The sequence below is a fragment of the Scardinius erythrophthalmus genome (assembly GCF_964197995.2).
Source record: "Scardinius erythrophthalmus genome assembly, chromosome: 17".
NCBI classification, from domain to species: domain Eukaryota; kingdom Metazoa; phylum Chordata; class Actinopteri; order Cypriniformes; family Leuciscidae; genus Scardinius; species Scardinius erythrophthalmus.
The window spans coordinates 20,898,242-20,917,456 of NC_138237.1; the positions used below are offsets into that span (position 1 = coordinate 20,898,242).

General features: G+C 38.5%; 1 protein-coding gene across 1 annotated transcript in view; it reads left to right on the forward strand.

The window, feature by feature from the left end:
- The window catches only part of pcxa (pyruvate carboxylase a), a 138,972-nt gene that overhangs the window by 35,035 nt on the left and 84,722 nt on the right, over positions 1–19,215 (forward strand). The window contains exon 9 of the mRNA XM_081391741.1: positions 4,474–4,636. Coding sequence (XP_081247867.1) covers positions 4,474–4,636 — 163 coding nt within the window. The remainder of the gene's footprint in view (positions 1–4,473; positions 4,637–19,215) is intronic.

The window sequence follows — 19,215 nt, forward strand, 5'->3', positions numbered from 1 at the left end:
GCAGCTGTGGTAAAGTATGCAAACACCACGTGAGCGGTCACTACGGGAACCAGAAAGTGTCCGTCTTCACGTCTCCGTTTGTAGCTCCTGTACGCGGCTACTCTCGCCAATCGGTTACATCCAGCCGCAGCCGATGTCAAACACACCTATTTTCTTTCCTGGTTCGGTTGAAACACGCCCCTTAATCACAGCCCAATGGAGCAGTATCAGACTCATATTCTGACTAGAATCTGAGTATGACGACGTCAGGCTAATATGAACTTTATCTAAGCAGAAAAGTTGAATACTAGTGTTTGTGGCTAGGACTGGCCGGTATGTGTGACATTTTTATATATATATACAGTACTGTGCAAAAGTCTTAGGCATGTTAATATCCCCCACCTACTACTAAAGAACCACCTGTTCTTCTAAATCCAGAAGAACTGCGGGAACGTCTCCAAGATGCTTGAAGAAACCTTCCTGCAAAGCTACCTGAAAAACTATGCGCAAGTGTACCTGGACAAAAGCCGTTTTAAACGCAAAGGGTCGTTACACCATATATTGATTTTAATTAGTTAATAGAAGTTAAATCATAAATAAATTCAATTTGTGATTTTATTTTTGAAAGCATTCTCACTTTTAACTTAAAATTTAGCGTTTTAACACAAGTGCCAGTGGATATTAACATGCCTAAGACTTTTGCACAGTACTGTATACACACACACACACACACACACACACACACACACACACACACACACACACACACACACACACACACATATGTATAAAAATATAAATAAAATGTCATGCATACCGGCCAGTCCTAGCCACAAACACTATTCAACTTTTCTGCTTAGAATAAAGTTCAGATTAGCCTGACGTCGTCATACTCAGATACTCGATTGGAGATGCTGATTACACACTTTTAAAAATAGTTCATTTATCAGCCACAGTCTATTGTATTATCCCACATAATGCACTGTTGCCTGGGATTTTAAGGCATGCCAGGGAAATAAGAGTCATAGATGAGTCATTGCTAAAAACGCCATTATTGATGAATTCTCATCTCATTCTGATGCTTTTAAAACAGGTTAGTTATAGAACAAATATGAAATTCTATTCTAAATCTATGGGAGATGTTGAAACGTACTGCTTTCTTAATCAGGATATTATGTATTTTGGGGAGTTTGGTTGGCGATGCACGTTTACTGGATCAAAGCTTGTTCATATAATATTGCAGTAATCCTTTTAAGTTACTGTTTCACATTATTATGGAAGTGAATGTAGCTTTTCGGATTTGGATTGCTATAGGATAACATATAATAATGATCTTACACAGAGTCTTTAGACAACATAGTGAATATACAACTTTTATAAGCTGATTGTTTGTAAGAATCACAAAAGACATCATTGCTAACTTCAGATCTTTCTGTATGACTGTTCGATCACTGATTCTTTCGAATCATTCACTGAATCCACTCGAGTGTTACTGTTGACGTCTGGGGCCGTATTCACAAAGAATTTTAAGGCTAAAAGTAGCTCCTAACTGGCGAATTTAGGAGCAACTCCTAAAAATAATGGGCGTGTCACTCGTAACTTTAGGACTCCTAATTTTTTTGACTAAGAGTAATTCACAAAGCATTTTAGCCCTAAAAGTAGCACCTAAGCCTGGGACAGCTTAAAAGAAGTCGAGAGGACTCCTAACTCACTAAAACCTATTCACAAACCGCTTTTTGTGGCATTTCACGTTGCGATGTTTTGAAATGCGTGCGCGGCGGCTACAGGAGCTTCCAATCGCGAGGGAACAATTTTGCATTGTAGGCATAACTAGGGATGCAATAACGCCACCAACAACAACCAAAACTAGGCTACTCATTCATTGCATGTAAACTAATTGTAACGTTTGATTGTGAATCAAATTAAAATGTTCTTCTCTTTGCAAACGTAGGCAGAGGCATATAGTGACAGATTAATTCAATAACGTTGCAAAGATATTGCATCAATCCATATGTTTCATTAGGCTACTAGGCTATTTGTTTTTCCTTACTCTTTATTCATTTAGGCTATTTATTCAGTTATTCATCATCTTCGTCCTTCGCACTACTTGTGTAGCGCACGCATTCTCAGACCTGTCACCTGTCAATCATCATCGTAGGGGAGGGGTTTGGAATCATTCCCGCGTTACAATCATCAGCCAATCAAGGTGGTCACTTCAGTCAAGCTCGTGCATGAGTAATGACGTCATCCATAGCAACAAAGACTCACTCTTAGTTTAGGAGTTGTCATTTTTCTTTACTAAGAGTAGGTCTGAAAGGCGTTGTGAATAACTTTTAAGAGAAAACTCCTAGCTAAAATCTTTTAGTGCGATTTAGGAGTACTCCTAGTGGTAAGATAAAATGCTTTGTGAATACGGCCCCTGATTTGCTTAAGTGTGTGTGTGTGTGTGTGTGTATCTTCAAAAGAATGACAGAACAAAGAGATTAATTTTGAAAGGTTTCAAAGCTGTATACTGTATTTTTGTCAAAAACATCAGATGAATCCCATTCTGTATTCTCAATTCATTTTTAATATAAATTCAGTGCTAGATTTCTCGAGTTTATAATAAATATTTGATTTTAGATTGTGTTGACATTGTGTGACAGGCAAATAAGGAAAACCACATTCTGTGAGTAAATAGAGGTTGCATAATACATAATTGAATACTTCTGAATCCAAAAATAAGTCATCAAGAATCCCTTTTAAATTTGTTCAGTGGGTTTCTGAAAGATTTAACCAACATTGAAAGCTGTTCTTAGTAACGCTATATTAGCACTAAAACTTTTAATGTTGGAACCATTTTAGCTCATCCACAGTGATTTACCCTGTCAGTTCAGTAAATGCAGGGACCGTATTTGAGGGTTAAGTGTGTTGATCAGGGTCGGGATGTTTTCACCTAGTTTGGATTCAACTTGCAACCTTACTGTTTGCCACTCAGACCCCAAATGTTTCCTCTGATACATGTCATTTTAACTATTGCACATTGATCTGCTGAAGTATTTACACAAATAAAATAATAGGGATAATCCATTAAGCTGATTTTGATGTTCAATTTGGTCATAACAGCTGCAAGCTGAAATAATTACCAGAGTTCATGTGAGAGATGTTATCATTAGATGCCAGTGTCATAAAGACACATGCGTGCAATATTCAGAGCCTGTTTGTACCATTGTTAAAAAATTAATGAGGCCTAGCCAGATAATGTTGAGAGCTGTGCAAACATATTGCCTTTGCCACCACCATGTGTGTTTGTGCATATAAATATATTGCCGTAGTGTTATCAAAAGCATGCTGTGCGATTTATATATGTTGGCCTTCGAGAAATCTTACGTTTTCAATATGCCTCTGTGCCAGAGATAAAAAAAGGCAGATACTTTGTAGCATAAATTATTAATGCACAAAATGAAAGCAAATACTCGCTCTTCTTTTATTGGTTAAAAATATTTCATGACCCACTTGGTGCTTTCACAGTTTTTGTCTTGCGCACACACACTAGCACTTTGCAATTTGATTATTCATTCATCATAAAGTTTTAGCCTTGAAGCTGTTTGAATGCCTTTTATTCCTTCTGATATGGTGAAAGAAAGCATTAGTAATTATGAATAAATACCTTGTTGGGTTACCCTTACATGTCGACATTGATTCCAAACAAAAGGCTGCGGGTTCGCAACTCTGACAAGTTTCCATTCGCTATACATGCATCTTTTCCCCAATTAGTCAACTCTGGTTCACCCCTACTCCTTGCGCCTGTAAGAAGAAAATTGACCCGATATATGAGGATGAGGAATTGTGGGACATGAGGAATGAGTTCAGTGAATCTAGGGTGAGTAAATATATCACTGTGATTTATATGGCTCTTAATAAATCCAACTTTACATTGGGGAAAGCACTTATCCAATAAGATGGCAGATTCAGCCAAATGTAGCCAATCAGCCCTGGAATAGCCTGGTTCATTCAATTGAGCTGAGGGAGTGATTTAATTGTGAAGTTATTGAGGCTGGAGTGGTTTAGGCACTAGCTGTTAGCCCTGAATCTTGCGGGCATTTCCTGTTTGTATGTCGCTGAGTGACTCGCTTGTTTCCTTCTACAATCCACTCATCCCACTCCTTGTCAAGCGAGTGCAGTGTTGTGAAGCAGATTGCTAGTTGTCAAGCCTGTCTAATAGAAGTTATTGGAGCAAGCAGGCATCTTGCACGTTCTCGCCTCACCAGTGTGAATATTGTCTCGCCGTGTTGCACCTGCCGTAATGTCAAGCAACTGAGAATGGTTTGAGTGAATCTGTTGTGATTCCAGATCGCTGAACAGGTCTGGTCTGATAACGTGCACTTTTCTGGAGTGATAAAGTGTTGGATGTGATCGTTGTGGCTGTGGGGCCTGTGGCAGGGTGTGCTTTTGTTGTTTAGCAAATGCAATATAACCACTGTCTCTGTTTCTCTCTCTCTCCCTTTCATCCAGTGTTGATCTGGTACACGCTCAGTTGAGAGTGTGTGAAGGTCGCAGTCTGCACGAGCTGGGCCTGAAACAGGACAAGATACGGATCAATGGCTATGCCATCCAGTGCCGTGTGACCACAGAGGACCCAGCACGTGGCTTCCAGCCTGACACGGGAAGACTGGAGGTAGGTTAACATCCTACATTCAACAGCTGAGCACTCCCACAGCTTCCCTCAGCAATGTTTTCATATATATATATATATATATATATATATATATATATATATATATATATATATATATATATATATATATATATATATATATATACCGGCCAACAATCGGTATCGATAACAGCCAATGATCAATGCAGATTATATCCTGTCAATCAAAGGGTGAGGTCAGTGTGTGACTGAGACTGTGTGTGAAGAAAATCTCTCGTGTTGAGTTAGTTAAGGCAAAATAATGCAACAATAACGCATTAACAACTAAAAACAGCTACATAAAAAAGCAGGCTCTATTTGACCCTATGAATCATCAGTAGTTCAAGCCAGGGTTGCCAGATCTGCAGTTTTTCCCTATACTAAACATTATTTGTAGCGTGCCTCTCACCCAATAATCGCAAATAGCTTTGTGCTTTGTTACTTCTAAAAAGAAACAAAGTGTCATCTTTCAAATTCTGTCCATTGTATCACAAATTTCAAACAATAAATGACGTTTTGACGCTCTTAAATGTGACGTTACAGATCACTGTAGTGCCTCAGATCACTGTAGTGCCTCAGTTCAAGCAGCAGCGTGGAGCGTGAGTCTATTCTTCCACTTTAATACAAATTATATCTAGAAAAATATGCATGAAAATCAGAAGGTAAGTTGAAAGTTACAGTACAACTTACCGAAATCCGTATCATGTCAATCAGTGTTTCAACCGTGGAAAGATGTCAATAAAACTTGCTTGTGAACAATATCACTTAATGTTGCATTTACCTCAGGAAAGTCATCCATTTGTTAGTTTAAAAAAAACAACAACAACATTCTGTTCTGAATAGGTTGAATAGGTAGGTGTGAACAGGTTCTCTGTTTGCAGCATTATTTGGGAGAGAGATTTTATCCATAAGAAAAAACAAACTATCAGCATTGGCCGATATCATTCTGAATAATCGGCTATTGGTATCGGCTCAGAAATGTCATATTATACATACATACATACATACATACATACATACATACATACATACATACATACATACATTGTTTTTACATGTTAGCTTGGTCTCTCTTTTTTTTTTTTTTTTTTTGGTGAATACCAGTACAGGTACAAGACCTTTGCCCTATCCCAAATAGAGTACAGTATCAAAATGTGATGTGGTCGCTTTTTATGATTCAGTAAGCATGCTCATTGCGCATTGTTGGCGCGTTGCTATTTTGAGGCCTCTGAAATAGACTGCGCCACTGACCAACAAAACCTGGTCTAAAGTCAATAGCGCAGTATTTTTTTTATTTAAAGGGCGCATTAGTAATAGGGGGGTGCACAGCGCGCATACACTCTGCTTATTACACACACAGGGTAGTAACTCTCTCTCTCTCTCTCTCTCTCTCTCTCTCTCTCTCTCTCTCTCTCTCTCTCTCTCTCTCTCTCTCTCTCTCTCTCTCTCTCTCTCTCTCAACTGTCAAACTAGCCAGATATTAAAAATAAAAGGATTACAGTGTAAAAGATGAATATTGTGTACATAAAGATATGGTGGAATCCGGCTTGCCCCGTAGATGTTCTGCTTGCACGCTTTGACCTTGCGCACAAGCAGTCTTTCCACTTCCAGGAAAGTGCTATGAAAATACTTATTGGACTTAGTCACAATTTAGTAATTTTGTCTTTCATAGTTTGTCTAGTTTTATTTGACGAAAAGTCATTGCATTTTTTTGTCAACTTTTAGTCATTACTTTTAGTCAAACTGCAGTTACTGACATTAATTTTGGTAGCTATTTTATATGTAGTCTTTAGACAGAAAATGTCATTATAATTTTTCTCTCTAGGCCAATTCAGTTAAGCTTATGAGAAATTTGAATCAAGGTTAACAGGCTGTATTGACATTGCACTCTTTAGCAGTAGCACTTGTGCAATTCTACATATACCTTTTCCTTAGTCTAGTGGTTCTCCAATTTTTTTTGGAGATTTTTTTAGGCATTTAACGTCCTTCTGCATATCCTCTCTCTTCCACTTAGACTGCAGTCACACCTTTTCCATTAAGGGACAATATTTGCCCCCTTTAATCAATTTTTCCAGTTAATTTTTTACCTTTATAAATACCTAAATAATGCTTTAAATAAAACAATGTTCGATAAATGTATGCAATGATGGTAAAAACGAAGTGATACTTTTAAATATTACATTAAAATCGCCAGTAGGTGGCGGTAAGTCACTGTCTTTATGAGTGAGTCATCGAGTCATTCATTCATTCAGTAACGAAGCAAGTGGCAGTATTTATGAATGCATTATTGAATCACTGACTCTCACGATTTGTTCAAAGCCACAGATTCGTTCAGGAGTCACTGCTGTGTGCTGCAGTTCTGCTGTGGCTTTCGTTGCAAAATAGAGCAATAAGCCTACTGACAATACTGTTTTAAATGTAGTACATCACGTAATGTTACCCTTTTGCTTGTTGAACTGTTGTGTAAAATCAGTCACATTTGAAATCGTGTGGATATTCGGGAAACATTGCATTCTTGCTATATATAATATATGCTACATATAATATAATCAACATTAAAAACACTGCTGAATATCAGCCTGCATTTTGATCAGTTGAAACAGGGCAAGCGGGTTGTGACCGAACACAGACCGACTGAATGACACTTTAATTTAAGTAGAAAATCTCAAATGAAGATCGCTGAACTCCAGCTTCTGTGTTTTCAGATCATCCGCAGTGTAGAGAGAGCACGTGCGCATGGTTGTGTTCTTTTAACAGAAAAGCTTTGACTGGGGGTTTAAATTATTGAAATCTGACAACCGTAAGCATCAGTGCTCGTAAAAACAGTCTGTAATGTGTTGTCTCCTCCTTTATTCGACAAAAACAGGTGGTTTTGGTCAAGTTTTTATTTTTTTAAACATTTCAGTCTCGTCTTTATTTTCGATATTGCATGACGTGGGTGTCGTCTCTCATCGTCTTGTCTTAGTCAGGGAAAAAATGCTCAACGAACATTTTTCGTTATGGTTTTCGTTAACAAAATTAACACTGGAATGGGAGATGACACTCTGATTGGTTTATTGCTCGTTACTCCCAAAACACACTCATTACTCATAAAGAGAATATTGACAACTCTTTAAGACAATGCGCTGGGCGCGCCGACCATTTTTCGTTAAAACTAGCAAAAGTGGATTTGGACACGCCCTAAGTGCACTTGCAACGTATGCTTTAGACCATGCTCTTAGATCGTTAAAATAGGGCCCTACCACTCTGCAGCTGTGTTTTTCTGAAGTGTGTACCTGCATGTGGTGATATCGCAGAGTTGTGAAATTATCTGAGATGCTGCAGACAGAAACTTTTACCTTTTGAGGCTGTATGGAAATTATTTGCTTGTGGATGTATAATTTAACAAATATTGATATCAGCTTTCTGTGCCCAGTCACTGTTGAGCCGCTAACCTCACATCTGTCTAAACATCTCACAGGCACAACACATGCTGTCTATCCACACTTGTGAGTCAGTTATCTGGTTTTGAGCTGTTGGGTTAACCGAGGTCTCTGAGGGTCTCTGATCAAGATCTTGCTCGCTAGATTTTTCTATATATATATATTCGACAACCCCGTACTGTCCAGACGCATCTTCGGATGCGCCGTGCCTGGGCGAAATCCATCCAGCCACAGGGTCTTGGCTGTATCAAAAGAGAGCTGGATCACTCAGATAAGCATGCTCTTCCATTACCTTTAGAAAAGTGTTTGGCTCTCCGCTTCAAAGACTGACGTGGACATCCTGTGATGTTGGAAGAATGTTTCCACTTAAGAGGCATGCGGATCCATACTGATGGAGAGATGAAGGGAGAGGGGCGGGAGATGCAGAGAACTTGGGTGAAGTTTAATCTTACTATACTAAATCCTTTAAAAAATATATAGCAAGGTCTAATTGGCAGTAAAAATTGTACTGTATTGGGTAAATTTTATAGTGACTTGAGATAAAAACTAGTGAAAAAAAGAGGAGAAACCGACACGGAGAAAGGTACTGCTATGAAAGAATAATCAGCCACACGTTAGGCTAGATCTTCTCCCATTTCAGTATGTCAACACAAGCTCTCCTGTGTTTGTGTGCAGTGGCGACTGATTTGAAAATAAGGCTGCAGGTAAAGAGAAAACAGTCGCTCTCTTGTTTCCTCTGTCTGCTTAGAAGTTTTTCCTCACTTTCTGACATGTCTGATGTCGTGTTTCTGAGGCAGAAGAGGGCGGGCGGTGCACAGGTCGGCCAAGCTCTTGTTTTGCAGGGAAAATGAGTGCATAATGGATAAAGTGAAGTGCCGGGATGAGAGCATGCAGGGAACAGGCACTGAGAGCTCTTCTGCGCTTTTGTTTCTGTGGGATAAAAAAAAATGGCTGTTGTCTGAAGGGTGCTCTCTGTAATCAAATGAGAGCGAAGGAGAGGAGAAGGTAGAAGCATTTAGCATAATTTGGTGCATCAGAGAAATTATGTTCTGTATATGGGCAATTCAAATCTCATATTTGCTCTAATTCTTCATATATGAGGCTTGGATGATTTATACGTGTGGTTTCAGATGTAAACCTTTATAGGGTCTGGGCTTTGAACGCAGAATTTATTGAAGCGTAGCTATGAAAAGATTACAAGCCTCTTTGATGGTGGTGGAACTCGTTCAGTCCTTGTGTTGCATGTTTGTGAGCAAGTGTTGGTTCATTAACGCTTCGGCTCTTGCTGGCGCGCTGAGAGAACATAATGCTGATGAGGAGAATCGAGTGATTTGCATTATCATAATAAACATAATTATGTTGTTGAATGTGCTGATGGTAAATACTGCTGTGGTGGAAATGGGAGTCCATAATTCACGAGACGAAGAACAGCGTCATAGAATTTCAGTGACAGTGTACAGAAGTAGTTGATGATTTGTGTTCCCTTTGGTTTCTGCACCTTAACTGGCACTTTCCAATAATTGTGTGTGTGTATAACAGAAATTGTTATAATTATAAAACTAAATTATATTACTACATAATATGTGGTATTATTTTCTCTTTATTTTATGAGTTTTATGTGATTATTGTTTTCAAAATATTTTTCAAAATGGGTAACGGGTTGCAGATTTAGCCTAAATGAAAGTGTCACTCAGTTGGGACTTGCTAGTTTGGGACCAGTTTTTGATAATCTTGATTTCTCATAAGTTAAAGAATTAGTTAAGTTATAGTATGCTGTCAAAAATAGGGCCAAAATTGTTGTAAAGAGTGTTACCTGAGTATAAGGGTTAATAATCATGTGGTAACAGGGTCGCTCAGTTAAATATTATGTTTTGGGTTGATTAATTTTACTACAAAATGTATCAAAACAAGTTAACAGGAATACAGTGAAGGCCTGTATTCTAGACCAGACAGATTTTGGCCAGTCCCACGTCAAGAAGTGATAACGTGAAACAGGCCAGAATCTTCGAAACAGGCGTGATGCGAGGAGGATACAGACATGTGATGGGTTTAAAAGTAGCTACTTTTTTCATATAGGCTATTTTTATGTTAGATAAGAGTTCATCTTGCATCACTAAGAGTTCTCACAATTGTTTTTTGAATTGTGCCTTTAATACATGTACCCTATTAATGTAAACACATGCTTTTGCTTTTTATTTCCTCTCAAAATGGCTTCATATTGACCATAGGTTAATATGATACTGTCTTGCTCATGTTGAGCTAGGCCCCTTGCAAAGTTAAAATATTACTCGCCTGAAAAAGTCCACCAGCAGCCCTCTGGTCATTGTTCTTACAGCTTCCAATTAAAGAAAACAAATGGAGGATGAAATTCCATGCTGAAAAATTTCTGGGAAAGATGAATGCCTCCTAGGTAGATGTTAAAGCATATGTTGATTTGTGTGGCATCGCCTCAGTGGCTCCGTGGGCATCTCTGGAGCAGATCTCCATGACCACAAGCCTTTCATCTTTCATCCTGCCTGCCAATAATACACACAGCTCCCTGAGAAAGAGCCATCTCGCGTCTTCCTTTATTAGAGAGGGAATGAGAAAATATTGTTTTCTACTCCAGATGGCTGGCGCGAGACTTGTCTCCTCTCGTTTACGTGACATGCTCCTCTTTTGTAGATTGTAACTGATGACGGTGCATTTCCTCGCCGCCATTCACCCGAGGTAGACCATACCGACGCTGGCGTTCCCTCGCCACAGCTTTGTAGGAGTCTGCTGCTGTCTTATTCGGAGATGCAAACTCCCTCCGCCGCCACGCAATTTGAAACAATGCAGCTCCGTCATGTCACATTGCCAAGCTGTCATTTCCAGACACGTGCGCATGGAGACGCCTGGGGACTGGGTGTTAGTGCGGAGGTTGCATTGGTATTCTGGAAACAGCAGCAGTGTCGCAGGCCATTTACAAACATTATTGGAGAGGTGGCAAAAAAAAACAGAACGACGAGTGGAGTGTAGACACGTCTGAAGACATGCCTTTTGTTACTACCTGATGTTCGAAAAAATATGCTACACACATTCAATGTGCTACAAGCTGTAAGTTCAATATGGATGACTAGTCAAATTCACCTATTGTTGAACGGTGTTAATAAACCGTTAGCAGTTAACTAACCTTCTTCAATGAGATGGTTTGCCCGAAAATGAAAATTGTCATAATTTATTCAACCTTATGTTGTTCCAAACCTGTACGACATTCTGTCTTCTGTGGAACACAAAAGAAAATGTTTTGAAGTTTGTAATTTGACCCCAATGACTTCCATTAGTTTGAGCAAATGTTTTTAGAATTTTAAAAAAATAATAATCTACTTTTCATTTTTTGGTCTGCAGAAGAATGAAACTCATACAGGATTGGGATGATATAAGGATGAGGAAATGATTGACAGAATTTTCATTTTTAGGTAAACTAGCCATTTAAATACCCTCTGGGGCTTAAGGAGGATCATGGGAGTCAGGCGTAACAATCATTTTGGGTATTGGTTCAACCTGCCCTGCCATGAAAAATAAATGCTTCATTTTGGCTACTGGCTCTTTGCAATATTATTCAGTTCAGTGCAGCGCTGATGAACAGTGATTTATATAAGACCTTAGAGGAACACTTACAGCTCATAAGACTGGAAATTGATCCAACAGGAGTTCTGAAGCCTCAGGCATCCAGTTAAAGACCGGCTGATTGTTCAGCAACACTTCTGGCGTGGTGCTCAGTACTAACACCCAAATCTCATCCCAACTGAAGAACTGAGACGATGTAATGAGGTGGAGCTGCTTTTGCTGCCTCAGGGTCTGTAAGTCTCACATTTATTAAAGAATTCCTAGTTGTTCAAACTTTAAAGACAGAATATGGGTAAACTTTATAATAAGTTTACAGTAACAAAGCACTTATAAATCAACTGCAAACTATTAGTTTATAGTTAATTAATAGTTTATAAACTAGTTAATGCATTGATACACAAATAGTGAGTTCTTCATTCATTGTAATTGTAATTGTAACAGAGTGTTATTGTTTAATTAGCTCATATATAAAGAGTTAGAAAATGCTTCAACAACTTAACCATAAATAGTTATCACTTTACATTAGGTCACGGAAAATCTGAAAATTTCATTAAGGCGAGACACTACAGGTGAATTGGGTAAAATTTGTAACTAGCTAAATTTTTAACTAAATTATTTTTTCATTGTGTTCACATATTAGATGGGGGAAAAATTACAGAGGGATTTATGGATATCTACTTTTGTTGTCCTGTAAATCAGAATATACTGTCAATAGCCTTAAATTTTTTTTTTGGAATAAAATGTTATATAAATCAGGCTAGGAATAATATATTTACAAATCCCTCTGTAAATGTCTTCATAATGTAACTAGGTACAAGACTGGAAAGTTTGGTGTATATAGGTGCTACTGAAGTAGAGATTTTGTACTTGGAGTATGAGAGAAAAGTAATTTTGAGAAAACGGGCTTTAAAGATTTATCATCAGCCAATGAGATTGCGCATTCAGCCCTTTTACTTTCACGATTGGTTGCTGATAAAAAGGAAATGACTATATTTGGACCCGACAGCATTGTACAGGAGAGAGAGAGCTTTCCAGCGGTGCATGTGATGACAGGGTGCAGACAGCGATCGCGGAGCAGCGTGTTAAAGGTGGTATCAGTGATTTCAGGCCCAAAAATATTTTTATCACATTCATCTAATCTTTCCTAACGATCCACTAGCTGCCCGCCCCATAAGCATGCCGTCAAAAAAACGCGTCTCTGTTGGCAGCCTAGGCTCTGAGATCTGCACACAAAATCAAATGGTTTAGCCAAACACTCAAAACCAAAACAAATAGTGTTCCAACCAATCACCGACAGGGGGAGGGTGTTGTGAGGTTTTGTGCTCGTGCACGGCTGCACGCGAAGTCAGAGCTGAAGAAAAAGCTGGCTTAATGTATTTGTAAACATTTTAATACTCTTAATACTAATGTTATTAATGTCCAATAAATGTTGGTTTTAAGCACTTAATGACAATCTAAGATATTCCATGACCTGATCTAAAGTGAGAACTATTTATAGTTAAGTTGTTAAAGCATTATCTAACTCTTTATGTATGGGCTAATTAAACAATAATAATTTGTTAATTAGTAACAATGAATGAAAAACTCACTGTTTGTATATAGTCTATTAATGTATTAACTACAGTTTATAAACTATTAGTTAACTATAGTTTGCAAATGACTTGTAAATATTTTATTACTGTATACTTATTATAAAGTATTACCAGAATTTTTTATCTGAATATAATGCTGACTGTCTGTTCTCTAAAGCTGATGATGTGTCAACACCATCAATGACCCAAAATCCCATTCCCAGGATAAATCAAAAACAGTGGTTTAAAAACTAGCAGAGGTCATTAATATTCTCATGGTTTTATCTGTAGGAGGCCAAAGAAGACAACACATCCCAACATTATATTTATGTAAACTAAATGGTCCTTTTAATCCCCACAAATGTGTGTTCAGAAACCACAATAAACATTTATTTCCCTGAACAAAGGCCGCCTTCAAATCTTTGAGAGGATTTTAAATGCAACTTCCACAATGTTTGTATCTTTTGAGAATTAAGATAAGTGCAATTTTTGTAGATAAAGGAGTTTGTTTGAAATGTCGTGGCAGAAATTGTGCCTTTGCATGTCTAAATCACGCCTTCCATTGATGATTTACTTTAAACTTTCACTCTGTCATCTGCCAACCTTTGTTTCTCCAAATTCATAAGAATTTTTTTTTTATTCTGTGAAACAACATATCAGATCTTTTCCATACAACAAAATTGCACGTTGACAGTCAAGCTTAGTTGCATTTTTCCTTTGTTTAATAAAAAAAACGATATATTAGGTGTGGATTTTTTTTTTCTTTTTTTTTTTTGTACCTTTTACGCTAGCAAAAAAAGTGCACCACTAGAGTATCCCATCTTATCTTTAAATAAAGAAATTCACCAATTGTAAAAGTTTTGAAATGTTATAATTTTTTTAGATATAGAGTTGCTTTATACCTAAAACCGTCTTTTATTCATTATTTTGACTGGTCAAGATGAAACCTTGGTGTTGGAGCCATTTTTCTTGAAATTCCGATAATGCCAATAAGGTTTGCAGATCTTCTCCTCTCCTAATGAGCTCCTTGTTCGATAAGAATGACTATCTACCCAGTATAAACTGAGCAGCAGAATCCCTTTGAGATAGATCGATTCAACTGAGCTGCCCTTAAGTGAAGAGTTTTTGCCATATCGTCCCAAATGTGTTTACTAATTCATCTGATCCTGAAGAACCTGAGATTTCCCGAACGGCCTTTAGACATCTGCACGGCCGTGGGAGACCTATGTCTTGGCGTTAAATCATGGCCATTGAGACTTTGCTGTAAGTAAAGAGAAGCTTTTTCTCCTTTTGCTCTTGTCAGCAGTTAATGGCTCATGGGGCACTAAACCCTTCCAGCTTCATGATAACACCGCCAAGAGTAACACAACTAAATCTAGCACTAAATGAAATTCAATACCTCAAGCAGGTATACGGTGTGTGCTCTCGTGTGCCACGTGTGTAGACACTCACACAGATATGTGTACAAGAAAAGGTTTTTGAAGGATCACGTCTGCTGATTCCTGGTTAGCCTGAAGCGTTTCTCTGGGTATGGGTGCCTGCAAGATTTCTTAATTATACTAGTTTGACCTCCACCGCACTGTCTGTACCCTTGAGTTGCCTCAAACAGTCACTCCTCAGTACTTTCTCTCTTTTATGTAGAGCAGTTTCTCACGTCCATACCAATAAGAAACAGCTGACGACTTCTACACATAAAAATGGCTTATAAAATGGCATGGAGATTTCTTCCTGCAGGTTTTATCATATTCAGATGTAGTTTGGTCCAGAAAGCACTTGGACACTTAAGCCACGCTTAAAAATGGATTTCTTCGGTATGTTAAAGGTAATGTGTAGAGATTTAGGATAAAAGCTAAAATGTGTCTGCATGTGATGAGAAACGGAATAAGCTGGTGTTAGAACTTTGTATATACCATCCAAAATAATCTGCATGCATTTGTGAATACTTTCCTCCCAACTTAGTATTAATGACGTTGTGAATATTTCTCCAAATGACAGCCAACATGAAACATGTTACTTCTAAAATGTGACACATTTCCTTTGGTAGTTGATTGGATAGGCTGTTTCATAACAGATTTTTCATTTTGATTACAGTTACAAAGATATGAAGTTGCAAAAAAAAAGAAAAGGTTTGTGTAAATACTTTACACTTTACTTTACATTTAATGTTGATTTCTGTGTTATTGGGAAGATGAGATTTAAAAACTTTGGAGACTCTAGCTTTTAACTTTTTTAAATATTAAATTGTTTTTGCCCGTTAAGCGTGTTGGCTGCAATATTCATATCTCAGCTAAATAAGATGAAAGTGTCTCAATGCCTCCGGTGCCCGCTCTTCTCAGTTGATGTCTTAACGTAATGCTGGTTTGGGGACAACAGGTGTTTCTGGGATTCTGGGAGTAATGTGGTGTACATGCTGTGCTCCATCTTCCAATACCGCTGGAATGCTTTTGACCTGTGTTTATCTCAGTAGGTTTAACTGATGAGGTTATTTTGAGCACTTATTTGACATTCAAAGACTGTGTTTTTTCCAGATATCATTTTCTTAGCTGGTTTTCTTGCTCTTAAGATTTGAAAAAAGAACAAGAAAGAACACTTTAAATACCACCTTAGCAACATGTAATACCTTCTTTGCAACATTAGAACTGAATTGAGATTGCATTTTAAGTTTAGTTCCTGAATTTGAATTGAGGTCAGGATGCAGAATAGCATATAAATATAAATAGCATATAAATAGCAGAATAGAATATAAATTTAAATTTACAAACTTTGAATTTTGGCTTGACAAAGCCTTTTATAAAGGTTTTGAAATGTGAAAATGTATGCTACTTGCATAATGCATACAGAACAATAAAACATTAGATTGAATAGACTGATAGATGTATACGTATGGATGGATGGATGGATGGATGGATAGATGAGTAGTAGACTGAGACAGATATAAATAGGTAGATATAGAAAAGGTAGACATAGATATAGATCGGTAGATAGATGAACATCGAAATGCGTCAGGCGGGGACGGAACAAACTGTGGGCATTCTGAGGATGAGACTACAGAAGTGATCAGACCACTGAACACAGATTTTTGCTTCACGTTATTAATTTTGAGAAAAGTGCTGGCTTTGATCATGCCGTAAATAATGAGGAGTAAATGTAATTCATCTGATCTATGTGGAGACAAATTGGATGCATCCAGTGGAAGCCTGCAGTTCATGTGAAGCTCTAAATCTTAAATCCCTCATTGTTACCCCATAAATTACCTTGTTCTTCCCCTCTTTTAAACGCCTGCTATTTCTATTGATCTAAAATTCTGTCTCGTATAAATGGGGGATGTTTTGGGCATCATGTACAACAGGGAAATGTATTTTCAGCCGGTGACAAGTGTATTTCGTCCGTCTTCCTCTTTGAAGCTTCTTAAAATTCTCTGGTCGTCTTCATCCATTTCCCTGTATATTCCAAAACATCTCAGCAGATTACCTTGGTTGGGCAGCCTGTCATACAGCGGATATTTTGTGTCCTCGGGTAATTCGTTTGTTGAGACCTCCATTTCTTTGGTTCCATCATGCCATCACCTCGCTGAAAGAGTATATTTCAGTCTGCCCCTGAAATGAAATTGAAAATTTCCCATTTACTGAATTGTGTTGAAATGAACATGACTTCCTTTTCGTCTGCCCTCCTTTCCTGCAGGGAGGCCCAATAGGTAGGGCTGGGATTTAACTATGATTGGCATTTTATTCCTAATAAAATATGCTGCAAAATCACAGTCCATTTGTGGAGGTAATGAAATCCTTCCTTCTTTCTGGCACATCCCAAGACTTTCTTTTACTTATGTCTTCTTTTCCCCGCAGCTCCTATTTCTGTTAACCCACCCTCCCCATCCTCCTCTAGTTGTTTTTCAGTTTTTTTCTTCTTTCCCTTCTATTACTCATTTCTCCCGCTGCTCCTTGGGTCTATTGTTGTTTGTGCTTTCTAATTTTCAATTTAGGTTTGTGTTCCTCTTTTGTCTGTTTTTTCTTCTCGCTCCACCTCCAATCTGAAACATTTCTTGTTTTTCCCCTTCACATTCTACCTCCCATTCTTCTGTTTTCGTTTGTGACATCTTTTGTTGTGTTTCATTTTGTGGTCCTCTACAAATCACTGTTTCAGTATTTGCAATTTTACATCATCTCGACTGCTGGAATTACTCCTCTCTCTCATTCTCTGGTGAATTGTGGTTCAGCCGGAGCGGCAAGGGCAATTTTTATAGGAGAAGATGGTGGGTAATGTGCAGGTTTGTCACACGGAAATCATACAAATGCAGAATATATGTGGAGTTTGAATATATGTGGAGTGCAACCTCCTCCGGCTACCTTAATTCATGGGTTCATTTTTTTTCTCCACTTGTTGTGATTACTCTTTTGCTCTCTTTTCAGTTCTGAGTTAGCACACCATGTTTAAATTTTCTTTGCTTTCCAAGTCAAAATCCCTTTCTCTCTCTCTTATTGCTTTACTGTTTTGTGGCTGTGTAGTCCTATTGAAACATGCTGACAACCCATCAGAGCACCTTAGCAACTGCATTGCAATGTCTTGGCAACTGCACACGGTAGCATTGTGCTGGTGAGTTGGGGGTGAGATATTTTGGGCAATAAGGAACACAGTAGCAACCACCCCAAGCACTTTAGCACTGCGCCAAAAGCCAATCAGTATACCTTAAAGATGCAGTATGTAATATTGACAACTAGTGGTTGAAATGGGTACTGCAGTCCAAATTCAAAATGTTGGAGAGGGTTGTGTCCCCCACCACCTCCTTTTTCTTTTGTCTCGACGCTCACGCTGGTTGCCAGTTTGAGAACATGCAACAAAGAATGAGCACAATGGAAGGCGACGTTGATTTTTCCACATTTTAATATGCCCTTATGGAGCATTTTAGATGGGATACGGAGGCTTTTTAAAAAGGTTGGGTAGAATCTGCGATCTCTGACCTAAGCCGCGTTTCCACCGAAATTACCCGGAACAATTTGTCCCAGGAACTTTTTTCCCAGGAACTTTTTTTGCCCCAGACCGGTTGCTTTCTGCGTTTACACAGCGGTCTAAAGTACCGGGAAGGTAAACTGTGCGCAAATGCTCCTCCCAGTCTGTGACGGACAGTAATCAGTTTTCAAACTGTGCTGCAGTTATGTATTGGTTTACTAACGAGGTAATTAAAAAAACAAAATAGACGAGCACTGATACTAAAGCGTGTTCAGAAAGCTCGTATGCGTATAAAATTAGACAACGTATGTTATCAGTTATTGTGAGATGCCTGGGACGAACGCTCAAAAATTTCCTATTTCGCAAATACGCTTAAAAAAAGCCTGAACCCCGTCTATCAATCATAAATAGTGACAGTCTTGTAAATAGTTGTTTGTTACTAAACTCAAAGCGCTATTTCAATCCTGTTATAGTAAATTTGTAACATGGTTTGGAGTGCCTTGCAATAGATGACAATGTGTAAACATAATGACTAGAGATGCACCGATTGATCGGCTGGTGACCGGAATTGGCCGATTTTCACGTGATCGGCCGTGACCGGCGACCGGCCGGTCAGTCTGACAAATGCCGATTTTATGCCGGTCAAATGCACTCGGGCGCCGCATGATTAACATCGCGCAACATCACCATCACACATGCACACGGAACTCACATGTAGGAAACCTCGTGAATTACGCCCGTTCAGACCGAAAGCGCGTGCATGTTTTTCGGCGTGCATGTTAATCAATGAGTGCATTCACAACGGGAGCAGGAGCAGCGCGTGAGCGTCAAGCAGGAGCGTCGCGAGCAGTGAAGCGCGTTTCGGCGCCGAGTCTATTTGCTGCACTGCTCGCGCTCAATTAAAGGGAAATCACACTTTTGATGCACAAAATAGCCTAAATAGGATTTCACAAAAAAAAGTGCCCAAAATGCACAGAATTTGTGTGTTTTAACAAGAACTGGAGTAGGCTATGTCAGAAAATTAAACAAAGAC